A 23,763-nucleotide genomic window follows, 5' to 3' on the forward strand; every position below is an offset into this window, starting at 1 on the left:
AAATACTGCAGTTTCTTAAATATGCCATTTTTGATGCTTGGTGTTTAAAGAATTCTGAAATCGCTCGTTATAATTAGTAATAATGCAGACAACTTTCTTCATTTAATCCTAAAACCTCATTTAACAATTAGAATAGGTGGTGCATAACCTCATGGAATGGTTCTCAAAATAAAATACTCTCCGTTAAGTTTTTTTTTGCAATAATCGATAAGAAGGTTCCAACCACCCTAGGATCGGTATAACCGCGCGGCGAGGTGTCCGCGAAGTGATTCCAAGCCAAACTGCACTTCGGAAGAGCCCAGTTTCTAGAATATAAACAATACACGCTTTGAGGTGAGCAATATTCCCGAGCCCACGTTGTGTAGGTAACCTCGCGTGAACGAACGGACCGCCAAAGAGGAATACCGAGCAGAAGAAACCGAACGAACGGAAAATAAAAAACTAGTTCCAAGACCCGGGGCCCGGGATACCGGGCTTCGTACGATATGTTTTGTACAGTAATGCGATATGTTGTTGTTCGTACCGAAGAAATTCACTCAGACAGCAAACTGACGGCGAGGCGATGCGGCGACGGTAAGTCCACCTCACGACTTACGCGAGAATTAAGTCAGTTGTTGAGCGTTCGTGGCTGCGAAAACTTATATTCCGAGCTCGAAACTCGCGCGCGCGTTGCTTTCCTTGGTTTTGTGCGATTTTCGTGCGGCCTATCTGTGGTTTTCGGGGGTGATGCCTGGAAAAAGTTATCCTTCACGTTCGCGAATGCTGTGAACGATTTGCGAGGCGTATGTAGAATTTCTAGATTTCTCTAGCGAACCGGGGTGCCGTTAGAAGAGTTGCTGCTTGCCGTGGAAGCTGTTCTAGAACCTCAGAAAGGAGGCTTTCTGTGGAGTGATTTATATTTTTTCGTGCCACTAAGTCCGTGAGGTGCCTGGTTTGGTTTGAGCTCTGGCGAATATATAACACCGGGTTTACTCTGGCGCGCTGTCATCGAGTGGTTGTTGGAAGTGTAGTGTTTGAAGAACGAAAACTGAATACAGTGTTACAAATTGGCAGTGATAAATGGTAATAAAGAAAGAAAAAAGCATATGCATTATTAAAAGCAAAAAAGTTCTTCAGCGAAACAATGTATTTCAACTTGTGGTTTTTCGATGTGATGGAAATAGATGGGGATTCTGGTGTGAAGACATTGCAGTGAATCATCTGTTTCATAATAAATTGAAGCCCAGATCGAAGTGTAAAAAAAAACCTTTGGCGCAAAAAGAATCAAGGTTTGGTGAAGAAAAAAATCGATTCACAGTGAAGCACAAAGAGTTATAATTTCAGCAAATTCCTTAGGTTAATAATATAAGCGATTGGTAGGAACGAATGTTTGAAAATTTAATTATATACAAGATTCATATTGGTGGCACAGGGGGAAGAAGAATTTGCTGGAGAATCTGTCGGAAGATTGAATGAGCGATTGAAGGTATAACCAGAAGAGAACCAGAATGGATACGATGATGGATTCGAGAATTTTGCACCGTTGTTGAACGGATGAACAGTGCATTGGACAGGGGTGCTTGAAGAATGGCTCCGGAATATAATGACCATCTCATTAATAATTCGAGATGTTGAATGAATATTATGTGTGGTTGAAGCCTCATCGTATTAGGAGTACCAAAGACGGTGGAATGTTTGAAAAAAAAAAAAATGTGTGTGTGTTCGGACATTTATAACGTAAATAATGTTTATGCGTTCCTCATAAGTTCTAGATAGGGTTTTGATCTGGTAAACACTTGCGGGCGGCAGTTTGATGGTTTGAGGAAAATATTTTGAAAACGGCCTGATTCAGATAGCTTTTCATCAATACCAATGTACAGCACAATGGAGGATTTCAGAACCATTTATTTCTGTTTTTGCAGCAAAAAACACCGTGATAATTGGGTAATCCGGTATCAATTCGAAAAACCCGGAAAGTAATGGCATAGTTTAATGAATAAAAGCTTCAGATTCTGGGCAGGTCAGCTCGTTTACCAGATCAAAAACCTATCAAGAATTTATGAGGAGTGATCGTACGAATAGTTGATGCAGATTACAAGCAGTATGAGTCATTTGAAGAACCTAAACGAGCAGTATCCTCTGCGTCGTACGAGATACACACTTCAACAACAATACTTGGTCGAAACCACCACGAATGGGTTATTTGAACTAATTAAGAACTAAAGATGACTACGAATAAAAATGGTTTTGTGATTCGTGCGAAATTGACGTTAATTTTGTTAGGGAGTAAGAATTTTTTCATCTGGTTCCATAGTCAAGTAACACTGGAATTTTTTGTTCTTTGAATGTTTCGCGCCTGAACACAAAAATAATGTTCAAATGGCCAGTCTTTTAAATGAAGATAGTTGTTATATCCTACACTATATAATACAATTCAACCAACTTCTTACATATCTGTGGAAACTAAAAAAAAAAGAGTGGTTTTATAGTATTGAAACGCAGTGTATATACACAAATTGAGGATTTTTCAAAAACTGCCTTCAATCTATTTGAGCTGTGCAAATCGGAAAGTTAAACGAAATTTACGCACATAGTTTCAAATTACTTCGAATTAATCAAACAAAATTATTCTGTTGCAATAAATGATTCAAGGAAAATTGAACAGTCAACGAAGAACGTTTTACGCAAATTTAATCATGATGAGCATCATGCTATTTCACTTAAACGCTTAAACCAGCAGTACACATATAATTATAATGATAAAACTCTTTATATTTGGTATATAATAATATTTGATTTACAAGGCCCGATAAATGAATGCTTTCACTGAGTGAAGAGCGCGAACGTTTTTTTGAGGAGAATGTCAAATTAGTTCTGAGCATTGTACTGTTGATTGCTCGCTGTCAAAAGAACTTTACTAAGATACTGAACTTCTTGTAGATAGAAATCCATTATCACTTTAAAAAAATGCATCTCCCACGACGCAGAATGGCAACAGAAAATCCGACCGAATCTATTCTGTGGTGGCGGCGAAGACGAAAGCAATGGGATCGAAACAAATTTTCACCTGAAATTTTCCACCGGGGAATAAAACTCTCAAGACTGAAAAATATCTTACGTCACTTTTAACACGGGAACAATAATTCAAATCAATATAATTTAATGATCGAAAGAAAAAAAAACACAAATAAGTCCGACCGAACGGCAGCAAGTATTTCCAAATGGAACTACTTGGGCTGAAAAGTCCCACGATCTTTCAACAGATGGCACCACTAAGAATGAACAAGATTCATTTCGAGAGGTTCATCTATCACCAGCTTATGTGTGAAGTTTCATGACATTTGTTTTTTTTTGTTCACAAACTACAATTGTGTTACTACCTGAGCTTTCGTATAGAAAATAGAAAAACACATCGTACATCGTATTTTATTCAAACATTGTTTTTTGATGGTAAAAACTCCTGAAAAATTAATGCAGTGCAGTATTTTTTATTTGAATGAAAGTTTGTATTCTGTTTAGGTTGAAGGGAATATGAGTTTTCCAAAGCAAATGAGATTTTTTGACTCAAGCGTAACTTTTGAAAAGGGCGTATCGATTTTAGTAAGAGAAATCTTTGATAATTTAAATCACAAAAACTATGAGTCGTACCGAAATTGCGTCTTAGAAAGAGTTATAGAGTATTGATGGTTGAATATGAAAAAAATGTACACTGAGAAAAAAAAGTAGTACTCTTTTTTTTATTTACAAAAAAAAACATTAACTTGCAATATCTGAAATATGTATTTTTTAAATTTTTTTCATAGAAAATACAAGTCATGTACAGGTTCTTTCAGATTAAGTTTCAAACACTTCTACAAAAGTGAACCGATTTTTTTAAACCAAAACACCGAGATAATTGTGTAATCCGGTATCAATTCGAAAAACCCGGAAAGTCATGGCATAGTTTAATGAATAAAAGCTTCAGATTCTGGGCAGGTCAGCTCGTTTACCAGATCAAAAACCTATCAAGAACTTATGAGGAGTGATCGTAGGAATAGTAGATGCAGCTTACAAGCTTACAAATAAAGCTTATTTTAGGACATTTTAAATATGACCACCCCTTTTTTCGATAACGCATTACAAACGGTGAACAAAATTCTTCATACACAACTATAACATTACGACTTCGATGCTGTTGAAAACCGAGTTATTCCTTCTCCAAGTTCCTCCAAATTTTTTTGGCTAATTAACATAGCAACGGTCCTCCACGTACCCCCAGAGGAAGTAATCGACGACGAGAAATGTTGAAATTCTTACCATAAGAGGACAAAATTTCTTTAAGGCTTCAGTTGCTCGAGTAATACAATTTCACTAAAAATACACGTTCTTGCAAATTGTACATCTGACACTAAAAACCATCCGATCAGACTGAACGAGTAGCCGAATATTATCGTCCAGAAGTGGAGAATGCAGTGTTACCATCGACGGAGCGAAAACATTCGATTCGATTTTTTTTGCGTGAGCGTTTAATCTGGAAGACCCCGTAGAACATTTAAAAAATGAGTCCAAGATCGTAAAAATTCAAAATTTTTTGAAATGAATTTCCGAATTTTTGTAAGTTAACAATCATTTCTAGCCATAAATTATGAATCCTCAATTTCAAAAACCGACCATGTACATTTTGTTTATTGTCCCTAAAAAAATTACCTAAGCAAAGTTCCAGCTCAATCGGACATGTTTTAGGGGTGCCTCAAAGCGCTTAAAGTTTTGTTTTTTTGATTCTCCCAACGAAATTTGTTTCGAAAAGCTTTCCGATGCCAAATGACTTAAAAAGTAGGACGGTCTGAGCCTAGGAGTACGGTCGGAAGTTTGACGTAGGACTGTAATTGTTCAGAACAGTTGTTTGTTTTAAATGTAATTCTTTTCATTGTTCATAAATCTGTAAGTTCAACTGTTTTGAAACTCCAAATATTAGTCCTGAAAAGGGCAGTTTGTTATACTCATAACCGTCGAACGGTTTGTAACGAACAAAAAAAAGAAAATTAGCTTCTGGCAGGAAGTTCAACTGTCTAACTGAAAATGATTAATGAAGAGTAGTAAACAAAAAAAATATTATCATTGATTACAAAAAAAAGCTGCAAAATCGTTTTTAAAAAAAAAAACGGTTCACTTTTGTAGAAGTTTTTGAAATTTAATCTGAAAGAACCTGTACATGACTTGTATTTTCTATGAAAAAAATAAAAAAAAAAATACAAATTTCAGATATTGCAAATTAAAGTTTTTTTTTGTTTTTTTTGCTTGCTTTTATAGCTATGGTATTGTGATTTCTTACCATTGTCTTATTCTTATTATTAGTTATTCGGTAGCAGTAGCTTTTTCGGTTAAATAATGTTCGTTTGCAGTCTATCAAAATCAAGTCGTATTGGTTCTACTGCTCAATTTATCATAGAAGAAATTGAGTCATTGAGAATTATGAATATGAGTCATGAAAATTATTAATATTTCATTTCGTTTCATCCTTCAACCTTCAATATCATTTTTCGCTGTACAATTACCAATGTTGCCGCAGCTCGGAAGACACTCGCTTAAGATATGCAACTCTGTAATATGTAATATGCAACTCTTAATTATCGTTACATTTTTCGTAGAGTAACCACCCTATATAGAAATCAAAGACGTAGTCCCACGTCAAAATGCATTAAACGTCGAGATCTGGTGTCATCTCCAAAAAAATTATTGGCCAAAAATCGACCTTCTGGGACATAGCCTGAGTAGCAATGAAGGTATGAAAAGGAATGAATCATCGAATTTAAAGAACCGACCATGTACATTTTGTTCATTGTCCTAAAAGAATGACCTGTGCAAAATTTCAGCTCAATCGGACATTATTTAGGGGTGCCTCAAAGCGCTCAAAGTTTTGATTTTGACCCTCGAAAATCTCTCAATGGGGGAGTATAAGAAATTAGGAAAATCGAAAAAAAGTTTTCGATGCCAAATGACTTCAAAATGCATAAAACGTCGAGATCAGGTGTCATGTAGAAAAAAAATTTTTGACCGAAAATCGACCTTTTGGAACTTAGCCTGAGTGGCCAAAAAATCAAAACTTTGAGTGTCTTGAGGCACTCCTCAATTATGTCCGATTGAGCTGAAATTTTGCACAGGACATTTTTTTAGGCCAATAAACAAAATGTACATGGTCGGTTCTTCAAATTCGATCATTAATTTTTTTTTATACCTTCATTGCCACTCAGGCTAAGTCCCAGACGGTCGATTTTTGACCAACATGTTTTTTTTCGATATGACACCAGATCTCGACGTTTTATGCATTTTGAAGTCATTTGCCATCGAATTTTTTTTTTCGATTTTACAAATTTCTTTCACAGAAACTGGCCCTCTTTAGAGAGGGGGAGGAGTGTCTATTCACCTTAGAAACGTTTCGTACCCCCTAAAACCTTCACATGCCAAATTTGGCTCCATTTGATTGATTAGTTTTCGAGTTATGCAGAAATTTATGCTTCATTTGTGTAGCAGCCCCATACTTTATGTTTCATTTGTATGTCTTTCCCTTCGGTGGAGTGTCCGTACTATCTGACATGATTTGTATTATTTTAACATCAATATTCCTGGAGGAAAAAAATAGAAAACTTACCGAATGAAAACCTTATTTTCTGCAGATGAAAATTTACATCGAACTGTTCTGTGTGTGATCACTTTTATGTTTTTATTCAAAATTTTGACAGACGGCCAGCTAGGTGTACACAGTGATTACCAAATCAATTGATACAATTGATATTGCAAGTTTGTACATCATTCAAATTTAAAATGAAAATGTATGTTATCAATTATACATTAGTGTCCATCTTACCTGCCCTGTCCGTCTTTCTCGACCTTCCGCTACTTGGAATACCAAATAATTCTTTAATAATTCAAATTTAAAATCCAGAGTTCGATTGAGAACTCGAGTTTTAGAAACCAGTCTTGGATTTTAGTTCACTTTTTCAACATACAAAGCTCCATTTTATAATGTGTAGAACAAATTCAGTATAAGATACCTTAATTGATAATTAATTTCGATTTTAACAAATCGAATTCTGTGCCACACTTAACTTCACTTCATTCATTTCAATAGTTTTTGTTATAGTCCTTGAGATTCTAAATTTCTCGTTGTAAGACTACATCGCGGTAAAAATGATCTTATCTTAAAAATGCTGCGGACGGAAATTCAGAGACGGTATGGTTGAGAGAAGAATGAAATTGTGTAGTTTGTGGAATGTTTGTTTTATGAACAACACCAATTGGGTGTGAGCCCTGACTCCGCGACACTGATATGAGACAGAAGCGCTGATAAGAGTAACATACTGCACTAGAACCACAGTTCTTTTATCATTGTTATCTTTTATCTCACATTTTAACGTGCTATTTTGAGATTATTTCCAAAATTCCAACGCAAAAAAACGTGGACGTACCAGCAACAATATCTGATACCATATATTTTCTGGTCAAGTTCAGACTGCCCCCACTGGACGATACGAATGGCTGATGTGAATTGTATCGAATCACGCAAAACCCTTCGCAAAATCTATATTGTAGCAAACCGAATCACCGGGGGGTAAAAGAAATCGATTGTAGCGATGACGAAAAACTGGTCTCCATGGGCAGCGAAAACTAAGCCCACATGTAAACAAACTCAGTCAAGTTCAAGTCCGCACCATTACAGATACCCACATGCATGCCCTAGGACCAAGCGGCCCTAGGCGCTGGTGGAACATTAAATGTACAAAGAAACTCGACCGGATCTAGCCAAAAAATAACAATTATGTTATAATTGGCGCCAGGATTGGGGCGAAGCTATTGCGGTCCTGGCGGAGTGCTTTCTCCGACCGTTTGATGCGATTTTTTTTCGCTTCTATTTAATCTAGACAAGGCACTCGCAAAAACAACAAACCGATTCATCATTTATGCCAGACAGCGCCCAAACGTCGTCTCTTGACTTGGGCTGGATCAATGGGCCGAATAACGACGGACTAATGGCGTTTGATTTATTCATTCAAAACGCGCGCGAGCCTCTATCTCTATATCTTAGCAAAGATTCTTTCGCTAGAATCTGTTCAAATGCGAAAGCATCATGATGGACAGGAATGTCGGAAATGTAGCGCAAAATGAACACTAATGGGGGAGAATGCGAAAATTTCAACTGGATAACGGTTTCTCGTGCGCATTTCAATGAAATACAGAATGGGGACAACAATCGATAAATGTGTCCAAATATGTTCTCTAAGCAGCAAAGTATGTACCACAAAATATTAACTCTTGCATTTTTAAGGATTCGCTCAAGCCAAGCTTCAAGCTTCTGTTTGGTCCGTCTGGCCCATTACCATTTTGTATGTGTAACAATCACGAAAACTTGTGAAATCATCTGGGAAACATGAGATGAAAATAAAGGAGTTTGTCATATTACACATTAGTTAGTTGCCTAGTTAAGTGGTTTTAGTAGATTAAAAATCTGTGAAATATATTGAATCCGATCATTGGGACTAATCCTGTTAACGTTCGCGTTGAAGTCTTCGCGAGCCAGTTTGAACGCAAATTGCAGTGTAATTGGTGGAGTGGCGCCAACCGAGATGTTTCCCCTAGCCAAACGTTTGGCATAGATCAATGGCTTACATTGTTCATTGTAACCAAGGGCGACCGCAACATTCCGAGATATTTCATTTGGGTCCTCATTTGTAGTATATGGAACACCAGCCAACAGCAAGTCAGAACTCTTCTCCATTGCACGTACTCGATTATAGTTCTGGTTGACATCAGTACGAATCTTGTTTACAGATGAAGATAGACAGTTGATTTCTCTGCTGCACTCCGATTTGAAAAGCTGGACAACATTTCGTAGCGTCGAAATTTCCATCTGCAGATCTTGCTTACAGGAATCAATCCTAGCGTTTGTGTCCTTAAACATGTCCTGCATACGCACTAGAAGCTCCGATAGGCTTTCGACTTTATCATCAATTTTATCCAGTTCCTCGCGCGAACGTTTATTTGCATTCCCGTCGCAGCTCAATCCCAAGGTGTTATTGTTTGTTTTGCCTCTCACCATCGTAAAAGCACTTTGTTTTGCTTCTGTTGGTAGCGGATGAACCCGTTCTGAGCGTAGTCGATTATTATGACGGATCAATCGTGAAATGAGTTACCAATGAAACAATGGCTATAGATGTAGAATATGTTGGATTTGCACAACAGAGTTAGTTTGAAGACGAGATTGTAGCTAATCCAGAGCGTGGAACTTCATATGCTTTGCATCCGGTGATGATTCTAGAAGAGTCGTGTTGCAGAATAAGTCCACGTCGAGGCGAAAATTACGTAGAAACTTCACATAAACCACTACAGTAGCCAGGTTACTTACTACTCTCGTTCATCCCTTTAGGAATTTTACTATACTTCTTCTATTAGCTAAATTGTTCAATTGGTTTACCATCTTCCCCCCCCCCCCCTCCTACAGGAATTTTAAACGCCTATTACGCGAAATTAATAGGCGTTTAAAATTCCTGCAGGAGGGGGGTGGGCGGGGGAGGAAATACAAATGAAACACAAATTTCTGCATTACTCGAGAATTAATTAACCGCATGAAACAAAATCTGGCATGTGGAGGTTTCAGAGTGTAATAAATGTTTCTATGGTGGTTAGACACTCCTTCCCCCTCTCTAAGAGGGGGCTGCCAAACAAATGAAACACAAATTTCTGCATTACTCGAGAATTAATCAAGCAAACGAAACCAAATTTGGCATGTGAAAGTTTTAGGGGGCACGAAACATTTCTATCGTGAATAGACACTGCTCCCTTCTCTCTAAGGGGAGAAGAGGGGAGGGTCTGTGTTTATTCTATCATATTTTCTGTATCAAACATTTATTCCATTTAACGGAGAAACATGTTATTTGCAAGTGGTTGAAAAATCTTGAACGAGAGTTGTGTCTGAAAATAATCTGATATTATAATGATGAGTTTTGGTAGAAGTACTAGGAATTTTCTAGTAAAAGGTAAATTCAACGGGGTCGATTAGAAGATCAATCGATGAACAGTTCTGCGATTGGACTCATGAACTTGCGCTTAGTGAGAAAACGTGAATGTTTGAAGGTATTGATAACCAAAAACAAATTTTGGGCGGGACGAAGTATGCCGAGTCAGCTGGTCCTTCATAAATGCAAAGAAATTTGATAAATCACTTCCAGTTAGCCTGAAAAGGGTGAATATTTAACCCTTGGCTTTATAAAAGCAGTTCTACAAGTAGCGATTCTCTCATGTCAATGAACGCATTGCACTGAGTATTCATTGCAGTCCCGACGCTCTTTTTCGCATTTGACGCACGCAATCGGCCATATGCGATTAAATATTTGTTCCGCCAGCACTCAGCCGTTATTCCACATTCCTTGACCACCTCAATATATCTTTGGCAACTCATAGAAACAATAAAAATAGCAGTATTTGCAAGTATCAACTGTTGTGCTTCATGTTGTTTAGTGTTGCTTAGTGGTATCGCACCTATTGCCTTCTTCCGTGCATTGCGAAAGAAAGACTATTCATTCCCACTGGACACTCGCTGGCAACGATGTTGCTTCGATGACCACCAAACAGGAAGTGAAATTTTTCCTCAGAGTATATGCAACATTTATACGCTAGCGATAGCGTACTTACTGAGCAAGGGTGGAGTTTACGTCGCCAATATTCTCCTTCGTTGTTTCTATTCTCGCGGCTACATGGTCGAAGCATGTCTGTCAAAATTGCGAACTATGTTGCTCCTTCCTTCCCCGTGACATCTGGCGTTCCTCAAGGCAGCCATCTAAGGCCATTCCTGTTTCTGCTGTATATGAATGACGTCAACTACATTCTTAAATGCCGCAAGTCGTCGTACGCCGACGACCTCAAGTTGTATCTCGTAATACGGAAACCAAGCGATGCTGTTTTTCTACAGCTGCAATTAGAAGCTTTCGCCGAGTGGTGCCAACTAAACCGCATGTCACTCAATGCATCGAAATGCTCTATAATTTCATTCGGTAGACAACGTGCATTGATTCAACACAACTATGTTCTATCGGAGATAAGCTTGAAACGGGAATCGACGGTCAAGGATCTTGGATTACTACTTGATTCCAAGCTTACATTCAAGGACCACGTCGCCTACATGGTGTCGAAAGCTTCATCTCAACTCGGGTTCATGTTCCGCTTCGCCAAAGAATTCAAGGATATATATTGCCTTAAGGCTTCGTACTGTTCTTTGGTTCGACCAATACTGGAATATTCGGCTGTAGTGTGGTGCCCATACTACCAAAACGAGGTGAACCGCATCGAAGCAATCCAACGAAAGTTTATCCGTTTCGCTCTTAGGCATCTTCCTTGGAATGACGTCCACAACTTGCCCAGCTACAAAAGTCGTTGCATGTTAATACACTTGGAATCACTTGAGGCGAGACGTAACATCACGATGGCATGCTTCATTGGTGACCTGCTTCAAGGTAACATCGACTGTACTTCGCTGTTAAGCTGTCTTAACATAAACATCCGCCGCCGTAATTTACGCTCTCATGTTTTCTTATGCGTCCATCCCTCGCGAACAAATTATGGATTTAACGAGCCCATGCGAAGGATGTGCCGTGTCTTCAACAGATATTACGATGTGTTTGACTTTAATGTTTCACGTTGTAGAAATAAGAGTTGTTTCCGCAGAGTTTTTAATTAATATGTGTAGTGTCGTAATTTTCATGTCATTGGGATAACTATTGAATCTGTTGGCAAATGAATAAATATAAATACATAAGTTGCTCGTTATTGACAGCACGGTTAGGAAAGCACACAAATGGACAAAACAAATGTATGAGAAAATGGAAATGCTTCCAATTTTCATCAAATTGAAGCATTTCCTGACTTTGGGATTGTAATGTATAGAGAATTTCCGATTTCTATTGGAATGCAAATTGTCAAAATCCGTTCGCAGCAAAAATAGTTATTAACGTTAACTTTATTCCATAAAAACGTGGCCTGCTTTGTGATTTGGCACCCCTAATTAGAGTGTAGTTCTACGTCAAAAAAATGTCGGTCCTCTGTTATTCGCAATTAATTTAAACTTATTCAAAATAATCGGCATTTTTAACATTCGATTGCTTATTAGAATATTATATACGGGTATCTAAAAATGAGTGTTCACACAGTGGATGTTATAAAAATTTAATACATGAAATTCAAAAATCGCATTAAAACAAGCCTATAAGAACTATTAGTGCGTTGCAAAAGTTTTTACGCATCTGGGTGTTGGAGGTTCCGTACGAACGAAAGCATGATGGGTGTATGCGATGCGGTCACCGAGTGATGGAAGCTGAGCGGAGCATCGTCAGCCTACGTACGAGAGCGCATGATGGGTGCAGTTGCTCCGTGTGAGCATATGAACGACACAATGGATGCCAGGTATATTAATCCGCGCATGATGATGCATCTCCTATGTGTGAAAAGCATTAGGGTAGTGATATGTTATTCAGCATGATACCAAACAACTAGGAGGCGATTAACCATTGAGGGTAAGAACTTTTGAAGCAACTTAATATGAGCAAGATTAAAATTCAGCGTTTGTCGTTTCTTGGAAATGTACAAAACTGTTTTTATAATGTTGAATATGTCAGGAGTTGAGAGCTTCGTAGGTAACAATTTGACAATTTTAGGCCTCGGTTTCCCCGCACACGTATTACCATTCCGGTCAAATTTGATGCAAAAAATATAAGGGTTTATGTCAATGACACGACCGCAGTGTTGATGTAGGACACTGATGTAGAAAATAATTTTATTCAATTTGTTTGTTTATCACTTCCAATTTTATTTTAAAATGCATCGAAATTTTAGTATTGACTCTTCAGTAAAACGGTGCGACAGCCCAGGAAAGGGCGAATAGTTGATGTGATTTTGTAGAGGCACATGATTGATCTGTTTTGATCTATTTTTGAGATCGCGAGAATCACATACAAGTTGGTCATTTGACGGCGCATAACTCGACTAGTTCATCTCTAGCACTGAATTGATTGAAATTTAGAATAATTCAAATATTCGATTTTCCATGGATTCTGTAGTGAGAAGTGTATTCAATTGGGATAAACGATAACAATGCGGGCGGAAAATGTCTAGATGTCTAGACTGACACACACTAACAAAACAGTTCCTCACAACAAATTTACCTTTTATTAGGTATTTGTACATCAACCGTGTCCAGAAATTTCCGCGCATAAGGCACTCCTTTCAGTTCTTTCTTATCAACACCTAGATGTGTCATTGATTTGATATACCAAATATTTTGAGTCCAAGCTTGGCATTTGGAAAAGAAATGATCTACGCAATAATAATTAACGGAACTTAATTATCCAATTGCAAAAATAAAATAATATAGATAATCAAATTTTAGTATTTTTAGATCTTGTTTCTAAAGTTGGATCCAATGCTGGTATATCTCACAAATGAACTACTAATTGGATTGTGATGGATTGAATAATTTCGATATATATTTCATTAAATTTAGATATTTTTGTTGAAAAACGCCGTCAAAGCATGTTACACATTGTCAATAGAAATATAGTTAAAAGTTGGAAAAACATGAATTTTTGTTTTGTGCTAGTTTAAAATAAATAATTATACAGGGATGCAATGTAGAAGTGATACACTTTTATTATGTAATACAATTCATCCCAGTGTTTATTTCTCTCCGAAATATGTTTTAATCTGTTTTGATTGTTTTTTTTTAAATTTAAAAAAAAAAAAATATTTTTACTGGCTCAGTTACATAAGTTTAAAGGAGCCAAACTCCTCACTGTATTGTTACAAGTATATATAAACATTTTTCCTTAATTCTAATGTTAGTGATGTAGAAAACCGATTACTCGCGGTCTACTCGAGTTTAGAAGGGTGACATATTTTCTTCAGGAAAAGGAAGGGATATAAGGATATGTTGACAATGTTCACACTCACATTCATCACACTCAATGCTTAAGCCTATCTTATATCTAATGTGGGGATATTAGAATATAGGGATATAAGGACAATCAGACACGAAGATCGATAACTGTTAGGAAGACATATATTTGGGACATGTAATCAAGGTCTAACCGAGCCAACACATCTCTCACCGGCACATTGGGCTGCCTTCCTCTGGCCCGAAGAGAGTTCTCTGAATTCGATCTGGCAACAAGATACTCCTCGCACGACCAAACAATGTGTTCGATGTCGTGGTAACCTTGGCCACAAGCACAGATATTGCTATCGACAAGATTAAAACGAAAGAGTAACGCGTCTAACGAACAGTGATTGGACATGAGTCGGGAGAAGGTGCGAATAAAGTTCCGACTCAAGTCCAGACTTTTGAACCATGGTTTGAGGCTTACCTTTGGGATAATCGAGTGAAGCCACCGGCCCAATTCATCTTCGTTCCACTTACGTTGCCAGTTAGCGATGGTATTTTTATGAACTAAAGAATAACATTCATTGAAGGCGATTTGACGCTGATAAATATCGCCTTCAATCGCACCCACCTGTTTTGATTGTATATGTATCGAAGTTACAAACAATTTAATTTAGTTCAAATCTTTCGTTTCAGTGTTTAATTGCGGCCCCCCAATGAATTCCAAGATCATTGCAAGCTTCACAGACGATTTCAATCAGCATTCCATTCCAGAGGTTGATTTACCTAACGTTTCTTCAATGTGTTCAAATTCAAACACTTTGTGTGATAATTTTTTTCTGGCTTGTCTGTGGGCCAATGCAGGCAATTTCAGGAAACTTGGACTGGCTTGCTGGAATACATCAACGAAAGCCAGTGCTCTGCGGACCTATATAGACGTGTCAACGCGCTGGATGGAAAGAAAAGATTCCATAACCCTATCCTGTCGCGATAAAGGTAGTGGAATATTTCGCTGAACCGTCCTCAATTTTAGGTTATGATTGTGAGTTGATACGACGGCAAAAAGCGGACACGAACTCAGTCAATAGATTCGTGGTTTCAAATGACAGGATTGGAAAACTGTTCAACGAAAACTTCCTCGTCGAAGAACTCGCCGTCACGTTGCGCTTCGCTGGTGCGGAGTCCGTTGTCCCGACTGTGTTGGTTATAAGATGATCAAGCCATTAGAAAATATTAATTACGGGATACCGTATTTATGTGGATCTCCGAACCTAACGACATGAGCAATGGCAATGAGCCGGCCAATCGCTTTTCCGAAATCGATCTACAGATTTTGTGCAGAAAGATGATTTGCTGGGGCGAGGCTATTCCTAGTTGAGTAATATGGGAGCCTGTCCCGGCTAAGAACTGGGCACTGCAAGATGTCACATAGATTCAACAGTCCCGTTCGTTCTCTTTTCGATTTGTGCCTGGTGCATAACTTGGCTGAGCACATCCTTTGTGTTTTCTTGAAATATGAAGACCTCTGGAAGTCTTTATCAGTGGGAGCAGTGGGGTAGCCTGATCGGGTGACACCTGGGCGGGTGTTTTGGGTGTCACCTTCTCCATTCAAACTTTATTTTTCGAGTATTTTGGAATAACCTAGGTTCGCAAGAGCTCCAGTCAAACTGTTCTCAAAATATTTTTTTTTCTAATTTTTTTATGTTTAGTGCCAGTGAGATACAATTGATTTTGCACCGAAAGCGATCATGACGTTCTAGTTTGCATACTTGTGTATCAGTGTCCGAAGTAGAGTTCACTCGTTCTCGTTAGTGTTATGATTCGTAGGCAACACAGAAAGGGCTCAAACGGTCAATTCAGTCGAGTTGTGAAGTGTTGAAGTGAATGTTACTTGGGATAAAGGGTGTGTCACATCAAATTACATCACGGAAAAAACGCTGTAGAAATTTAATTTTTAGGAATTATATCTTCAGCTTTCGCTTATAATCAGATAAGAGTGTATATATCACGTTGGCCATGCTTCACTGTCAATTTTTCGTAAATTTGGAAAAATGTCGTCTAACGAAAAAGAGCGTCGTGAATTAATCTTGTGCACTCATTTCGAGAATCCGGAGTTGTCACATCGGGACATCGGTAAGATGCTGAGAATCGTCCAATCCACGGTCAGCAGAGTACTAAAACGATACTTCGAGAACCTAACCATCGACCGGAAGGTGAAGAACGGCAAAAATGGATGCTCCGTCAGTGAAAAAGATCACAAGCGCGTAGTTAAGCAGTTTAGACGTGATCCGAGAAGCTCGGTCCGGGATGTCGCCAATAAGCTGAATTTTTAAAGTTCATTCGTCCAGCGGACCAAGCAGCGGGAGGGCCTGCGTACATACAAGGTTCAGAAGGCTCCTAACCGTGACGAAACGCAAAACATGGTGGGGAAGACGCAAGCCCGGAAGCTGTACACCGAAATGCTGACGAAGCCGCATTGCCTGGTAATGGACGACGAAACCTACGTCAAAGCGGACTTTCATCAGCTGCCGGGCCTGTTGTTCTTCTCCGCAGAGGACAAATTCAGCGTTCCGGAGGAGATTCGCAAGTAGAAACTATCCAAGTTTGCCAAAAAGTACATGGTGTGGCAAGCGATCTGCTCTTGCGGAAAGCGGAGCGCCCCCTTCGTGATGACCGGCACGGTAAACGGGCAGGTTTACCTTAAGGAGTGCCTACAGAAGCGCTTACTACCACTATTGAAGCAGTACGAGGGCCCGACCTTCTTCTGGCCGGATCTCGCTTCGTGCCACTATTCAAAGGACGTGTTGGAGTGGTACGAAACCAACGGGGTCACCTTCGTGCCAAAGGAAATGAACCCGCCCAACGCGCCGGAGCTTCGCCCAATAGAGAAATATTGGGCAATTATGAAGCAGGCCCTCCGGAAGAACCCAAAAGTTGTCAAATCGGAGGCGGACTTCAAGAAAAAATGGATTTCTGTTCAAAAAAAAAAAACTACAACCTGACGTTGTACAGAACCTTATGGACGGGGTAAAGAGGAAGGTGCGAGCATACGGGATTGGGCTCGAAGTATGAATAAAAAGAAAATGCCAAAAGTTGTTTAATTGTTTTTATTTAACTGCCTAAAATTTTCAAAAGGATCGGTCTACTGGGCGAATTTCTACAGCGTTTTTTCCGTGATGCAATTTGATGTGACACACCCTTTAATTTTTCAAACTCAAACTCAGCTTCAAACTCATTTTATAATTTGGCATTCGTAATGTCCACTGGATCTTGATATGTCTAGCGGAAGCTTTCATTCCAAAACTTTGTTGAAGAAATTGGAAACTTAGGGAATCGACTTTTCAGCATCTGTAAACTGACATGTGTCGAGCAAATTGCTGGTAAAATGGACCGTGAACTTGATCTAGTATTCGAGTTCTCGGCAGGATCGCATAAAACTTCATTGGCTGTGATCAGCTCATCGTAGTTCGCACAACATTTTAATGAGCAGATCATCGTGTTTGCGATAACTTTTTCCCATCACATCTGTGTGGCTCAGAAGCATATCTTAACGATTAGTGTAGATAGCGAAAAACGAGAAAACAGATTCAACAGTTCTAAACAAATTTCCCACACTGTGGATTTTCAACGAAAAAAATTTTGTCTTAATAAATTCATAGAGTTGCCTACAAACCCTATGGAATAAACACCCTTTTTGATTTACTTTCTCTGCCAAATCTGAACTCCTCCGTTTGTCCCTGACATGTTTGGAGTGTTGTCAAAGATCTCGAACGGCACTTCATGAAATTTAAACCGCCACTCTCCACTTCAATTAAGGAAATTGTTACTCAAATCAGTAAGTTTTTCCCCATTCAAAACGAAAAACACAACAAAGATTCTTTACATTACTTTTCGATAGAGAAATTTGTCACTGAATAATACCACCTGTCACTGATCGACGGTCATTCAATATCTTAAAGTCAAAAATTGGACCGATTCGCGGTTAGCCGACAAATCGGCCGATTATTTCCGCAAAGGGATCCGTGAATTGCCAGAAAGATGGAAAAAAGTTGTGATTAGCGATGGGCAATACTTTGAATATTAAATTTGTAACCATTTTTGCAGAATATAGCATTCATTTTTGAAAAAAACGAAGAAACTTACCGGTACTCCTATTAATATACTTATCATGGCGTGGGTGTCACCCAGTCTTCTAAGTTGCTAGAATAGTTAATCAGCCATCCTCGCTCTTAACGTTCGTCAATTCATTTCTAGACAATTCAAGGCTTGTTGACGACGAATGCCGAAGTATTCCTACACCCAAAGTTAATTTTTAGCATATGTTTTGGTATCCCGATTTATTACATTAAATGAGCTGAAAGATAACATAAAATGTTCTACTCCCCAATACATGTATATCATTTGTATAATATATATGCTAGAGCCAATATGAGGGAGCGAAACAGGAGACACATTTAAATGAAAGCATATGAAAGCTTTTCGTATAGTTTGCCAAATACACGACCCAGACAGAGAAAGATATATTCTCGTTCATGTTCTTCTTTGTCCTCTTAGAAAACACCTTCCAACTTCATTTTATGATGAGCTGTAATATTATCACGCTCCTTTATAATAGCGCTGGCAGCTATATGGATAGCGTGCTCGTGTAAAGTAACTTTGCATTCCAGCCTGTCTTGGTTCGATCCCCATTGACGTCGTATGGACTTTTTTTTGGCACAATCTCAAATGAAAAGAGAAAAGAAAACAGAAAGAGATGTCTGATCGCATACATACAAACCATTTTTGAGCTTTCAAAATAGCTTATTATTTGCGCATTTGACTCTCATGCACAGGAAATGGCATCTTTTCTGCCAAAGATGAAATGTTTTCTGCCAACGCTAGTTTGGGCGTAGTCGAAGCGAAGCTACTAAGAGGAGAGTTGATTTTCATTTCGGGCCCTGCTAACCATAACTTCCGGCCAGTAGAAGGAAAACCTGTGCCGTTCGAAGACGCCGACTGTTCTTATTACCCTCAATCCAGAGGGGGAAAGAATAAGGATCCTCGATTTGGATCACAATTAGTTATTTAAATTAAGCAGATAATAAAGCAGATATCGGCATCCTTCAAGAAAAATAGTAGAGCGGAGGTTCTCGATGGGTCAATTAGAATAACCATTTCCTAGGATAGTTAATCAGTCATCCTCGCTCTTAACACCCGTCAATCCATTACTAGTCAATTAAAGGCATGCTGACGACGAATGCCGAAGTATTCTAGCAAAACTTGATTTGTGATGCAAAAAAGTAGTTAGACCATTAATGGACCGCTACATTGTTTACCCAATAATAATTTTCGTGTACGATACAAACAAATCTAGCTTACCTGTAGTATATGTCAAACAAAACACATGCATTCGTGATACATGAGAGAAAGGAACGAATTTATTTGGGGGGAGTCACTTCAATATGAAATAGAGTCCATTTGACGGAGAAGAATGGAATGAGATAGTAGAATGAGATCGCAACTAAACGTCCGAATGACTGTTGAGTTATGTTGACGGAGAAACTGCTGGAAGAAGCCAAAACTCATTTACAATTAACTACGAAGGCGATTTTCCTAATAGTCTGATTATCCTCAGTTGAATATAGGGATTGGTCAACGGTTTTACCGCTAATACCGGATCATTTTTCATTACCGAAATACCGGTAATTGTACAATCAACAACCGGTAATTTCAATAATTCTCATGTTTACACCATACATAATATTTGCCTTTATGCCGTTTTGAAATATTACTCGAGAATCAAAATAAGCTCGTAAAAAACAAAACTGGCAATGTTACGTCGATTCTACGATCTCCGAACTTCAGTTAAAAAATCGCTGCCCGATCTGAAAACGAAGCACAGGATAAGCTTCAGCGATGAAGGAATTGGTTGATGCCTTCGAACCAGTTCTGGTCGCTGTTGAACTGATATGTCGGAAACTGAACTTTTTATGAAGTTGATGTTGGATTGCAATTTATGCTAGAACAGCTATCGGAGCAACCATCAGAAATTTCGGAACAGCTGCCTGAAGCCCTGGTTGAAAGGACTGTGGAAAAACGTTTCGTCTATGCAGATGTGTTCGCCTATATAAATATTAATTCTGCTCGTTGTCGGGACACCATTAAGGATGACTTCGGCGTCTTTTATCAAAAGTCGGACTGCAATGATCAAGTAGGCATTTGAAATCGTTCGTGACTTGACGAAACTTGACGATTATTGTATTGATTCAGTAGCTAGACAACAGGAGGGAAAATTTACACTGGACGTTGCAAAGCCTGCAAAACAGTTCAAGGAAAAACTTGAACCGCGATTGCAGCAATCAAAGGTATCAACATCCAGCTCAAGCTCAACGTCCATAAACGGATTAATAAAAACCCTCAAACAATAATTTTGGAACTGAGGGTGTCAAAGGCAAATACGTGAAAAGGGTATTCGATGCTCTTCGTACTGTACGCCCAACATCATTGGACTCTGAATGTGCGTTTTCCCCTTCTGGAATTTTGGTAATGATATCCGATCTTGATTAGAAGACGACAAAATTAACATTCTTTGTGTCCTTAAGTATCACTTAAACCAGGGGTTCTCAAATGGTGCTCCGCGGGAAATTTGTGCTCCGAAAAATTATAGCAAAAAATATTCTTCAATTTAATTACATTGGGCATATAGTGATTTATCTTGTTTACTTCGGGTCAGATGTCGTGTAACTGTGACGCACAACCGAAATAAAGTTATTTCTAGTTGGGTAATGTCAATGCAGATAGGATTTGTTTTATTGATTAGAAAATGCAGGTGCTCCGTCGAATGTTTTTCTCATTAAAAAATGTTTTCTTGTAAACTAATCGTTATCAATAAAAGCCGTTTCATCAAGAAAACGGTTTATTTTAAAGTATTGTTTTTACATTACCGAATAACCGGTAATTGAAATTTCGGACCGGTAATGCAATCCCTAGTTGAATATGACTTTGCCGAACCCTGATGGTTTGCGTACTTTCCCGCCAACGACCAAAAGAATGTAATGCACCGAACAACAAAATAAGGATACAACGTTTTCTTATGTGTTATTTTTTCTATTATGTTACTTTCGTCTTATTATTTTTCATGAAGCAGTTTCTTCACCTCGCGACATGTTATAGACCGTTTAGACGCCGAGCCAGCCCAGGAGGCTGAAAGTCTGTTCAATAAAGCACAAAAATCCAATATAACTCATCTTCAATACACTTTTAACATCGATTCAATATCGTTTCATATACTTTAATGTACTCTAGATCATTTTGAGAAATGGCGTTCAATGCTTTGGTTAAAGCCTTTAGAAAGACTATCATATCGTCAAAAGACCTTGTAATTTTGCCTTATTTTTTTGGGAAAAGAAAAAATGTCGCAGAGTAACTAATCAGGTTTGATTTCTAAAAGTTTTCAAAAATCATTACACGATCTACACGAGACTATCATTGGACTGTGACAATCGTGTAGAATTCGACGGACTGACAATGCTTCAAAACTCGGAAATATTATTCTCCAGTAACCGTTGTTATATCTGGAACAAACTTGTAATCCGTCGTCATCAAAATATAGTTTGAGTCCTGGAGTATTGTCCCACAGTATGTTTTCTTCAAACTTACGTGTATTTTCATCTTATATCAACTAATGATAAAAATACATATTCCCTAATGATATCAAGGACTAGTTTTGCGTTTCTCCTGACAGCCCTTATTGCACCAAACCTCTACCCCCTCTACCGCACAAAACAATCCTGTCCTGGTCATATTAGCACGGATTTGGACATTCAAGTTTCTCCCTTTCTTTTACGGTGCTCCAGTATGTGTACCTTCACACACGGTAATTTTCCTATATCGATTTTCTGCTGCTCTTCGCAATGTGTTTTATTGTTATATTGCTTTTCGTTCAATTGCCGTTCCGTTCCCAGGTGGTGCCTGGTGCCAGCCTGACCATGGTTCTTTCCTCTCGTGTGACTTGGCACTGTTTCGCACCCACAGGCAGCAGCGGACAAACCAGACGGTATACCCCACTATTATCATCGGAACCGGCTGGACATCGAAGTCGTCGTCGTCGTCGTCGTCGCAAATGAAGGGCTGTTCACAGTGTCCGCCTCGAAAATACGCGCGTCTCACGGAAAGGCAAGTGCACAAGGATCGTATTTTCGCCTCATTGATAAGATTTTGTTGCAATTTATGCGCTTTTCGCTGGGGATTGGTTCTTGGGCTTTTTTTTTCTCCTGCGATACCCCCTCCGGTCAGAGGTACCAACCGGCATGTTTCGGAACAGGTTTTACGTATCGTCGGCCGCTGTCACCGTGGCCACCGTCTCCGTGGACCCCCGTTATGGTGAGCTCACAGCGACACAGTAAGTCAAGGAACTGCCAGCAATCGAACGTCAGCCAGCAATAAAAAGAAGATTTTTACCTGAACAGGTTTAGGGTTTGCGTTCTGGTTTTGTGCTGCATGTGCTCGATGGCGCGTTGGGAAGTGTGCAAATAATAAAGAAAATTGAAAAAAAACAGACATCCATTGGACTTACGCCGCGAAGGAAACCTGTTTTGGGGTCTTCTAATGCTGTGCAGAGAGCTGATTATTTAGGCCTGGAACGATAAATGTGCACAAGATGTGGGTACTCTACTTTGGTTCTGGAAGTTCAGATATGGATTGTAGTGTCGATAGAAAGTTGTTGTTTTGCTGTAAGGAGACAACGACACAAACGCGTTTTTGCCCATTTTTATTACAAGTGAAGAATAAGCTAAAATATTGCAGTTCCTTAAACGGGTCTTTTTCAAATCATACGGTTGATATGTCCCAAATATATCTGAATTCCCATGTTATAACTATTTTTAATTCAGATAACATTATACATTTTCTCATGAAACTTGTCGCGGTTCGGTGGAATGAAATTATTCCATGCAGGAACAAATTTTGCTTTTAGCGTACATTAAATATCAGTAAACGATCTTTTGACTCACAAATAGAATTGCTATTCTCACTAATGTGCAAAAAAAATCCTGTTAACAACACGTGTCGTTCGATCTGCTGCGTAAATGAGGATCAACAGCAAGGGATAGGCATATGATGTGGGTGGACCCAGCATTCCAAAAACGTCGTCTCGTCGAATGAGATCGTATTGAAGCAGTTGCGTCAACGCTAGCTGTGGAAAAGCGCACCGACGAGATACTATTTTTACAAAGCCGTTCAATTACATCCGATTATAATAGCGGATCTGCCTGTGATTATAATGGCCAGTGTGTGGATGTCTGTTTATATCGGATGATCAGTGTTTGCATTTCATGTGCGCAATCTGTGCTAGTAATTACATTATAATTACGTCTCAATTACACAATGTGATCAGCAGTTATGCGTCAACTTGGGGAGAAAATTATGATTGGTGCAATGCATGTTATAATTCATTGCCCGATCACAGTTTTTGAACGATTCAATCAAGGAAATAATAATTACTGCTGAACTTGGAGGAGGAAGACGTCATTGAGACAATTTAAATAGTGTTACAAGAACAACACAAAATTATCGTTGCTTATTAAAGCATCAAATTGTGTGGATAAAATTAATTTAAATGAGGTGAAGGCAAATTAAATTGATTTTTCAATACAAAAAAGTAATTTCCATGTTTTTCTATTCGATTGTACTTTCCAATTGGTATGAAACAATCCTTCGTGCAATTGCATGAAGCTGAAAATATCAGTATTGGCATATGACGATTCTTGAAGCGCACCTTCAACCGGTGAAACGAGAACGGTGAAACGAACGGTCTATTTACATAATAATTCAGAATTATATTTCGCAGATATGTCGCACATTCACACACACACACACACACACACACACAGAGTCATTCATCATGG

At 38.7% G+C, this 23,763-nt stretch overlaps 1 protein-coding gene across 7 annotated transcripts in view; it reads left to right on the top strand.

Moving 5' to 3' along the window:
- Positions 1-23,763, top strand: part of LOC129771424 (FH1/FH2 domain-containing protein 1) — a 268,143-nt gene that overhangs the window by 71,658 nt on the left and 172,722 nt on the right. Inside the window, exon 1 of one of the 7 annotated variants that reach the window (XR_008742369.1) lies at positions 379-1,062. The exons of 4 other annotated variants lie outside the window; for them this stretch is intronic. Coding sequence is in view for 1 of the 3 variants with exons in the window: in XM_055775047.1 (XP_055631022.1) it covers positions 1,060-1,062 (3 nt within the window). In the remaining 2 variants the exon portion in view is untranslated. Of the gene's footprint in view, positions 1-378; positions 1,063-23,763 lie in introns of those variants that run through there. 2 more of the 7 variants (XM_055775047.1, XM_055775048.1) reach the window with 2 other exon arrangements.

This window comes from Toxorhynchites rutilus, chromosome 2 (assembly GCF_029784135.1).
Source record: "Toxorhynchites rutilus septentrionalis strain SRP chromosome 2, ASM2978413v1, whole genome shotgun sequence".
Classification (NCBI taxonomy): Eukaryota; Metazoa; Arthropoda; class Insecta; order Diptera; family Culicidae; genus Toxorhynchites; species Toxorhynchites rutilus.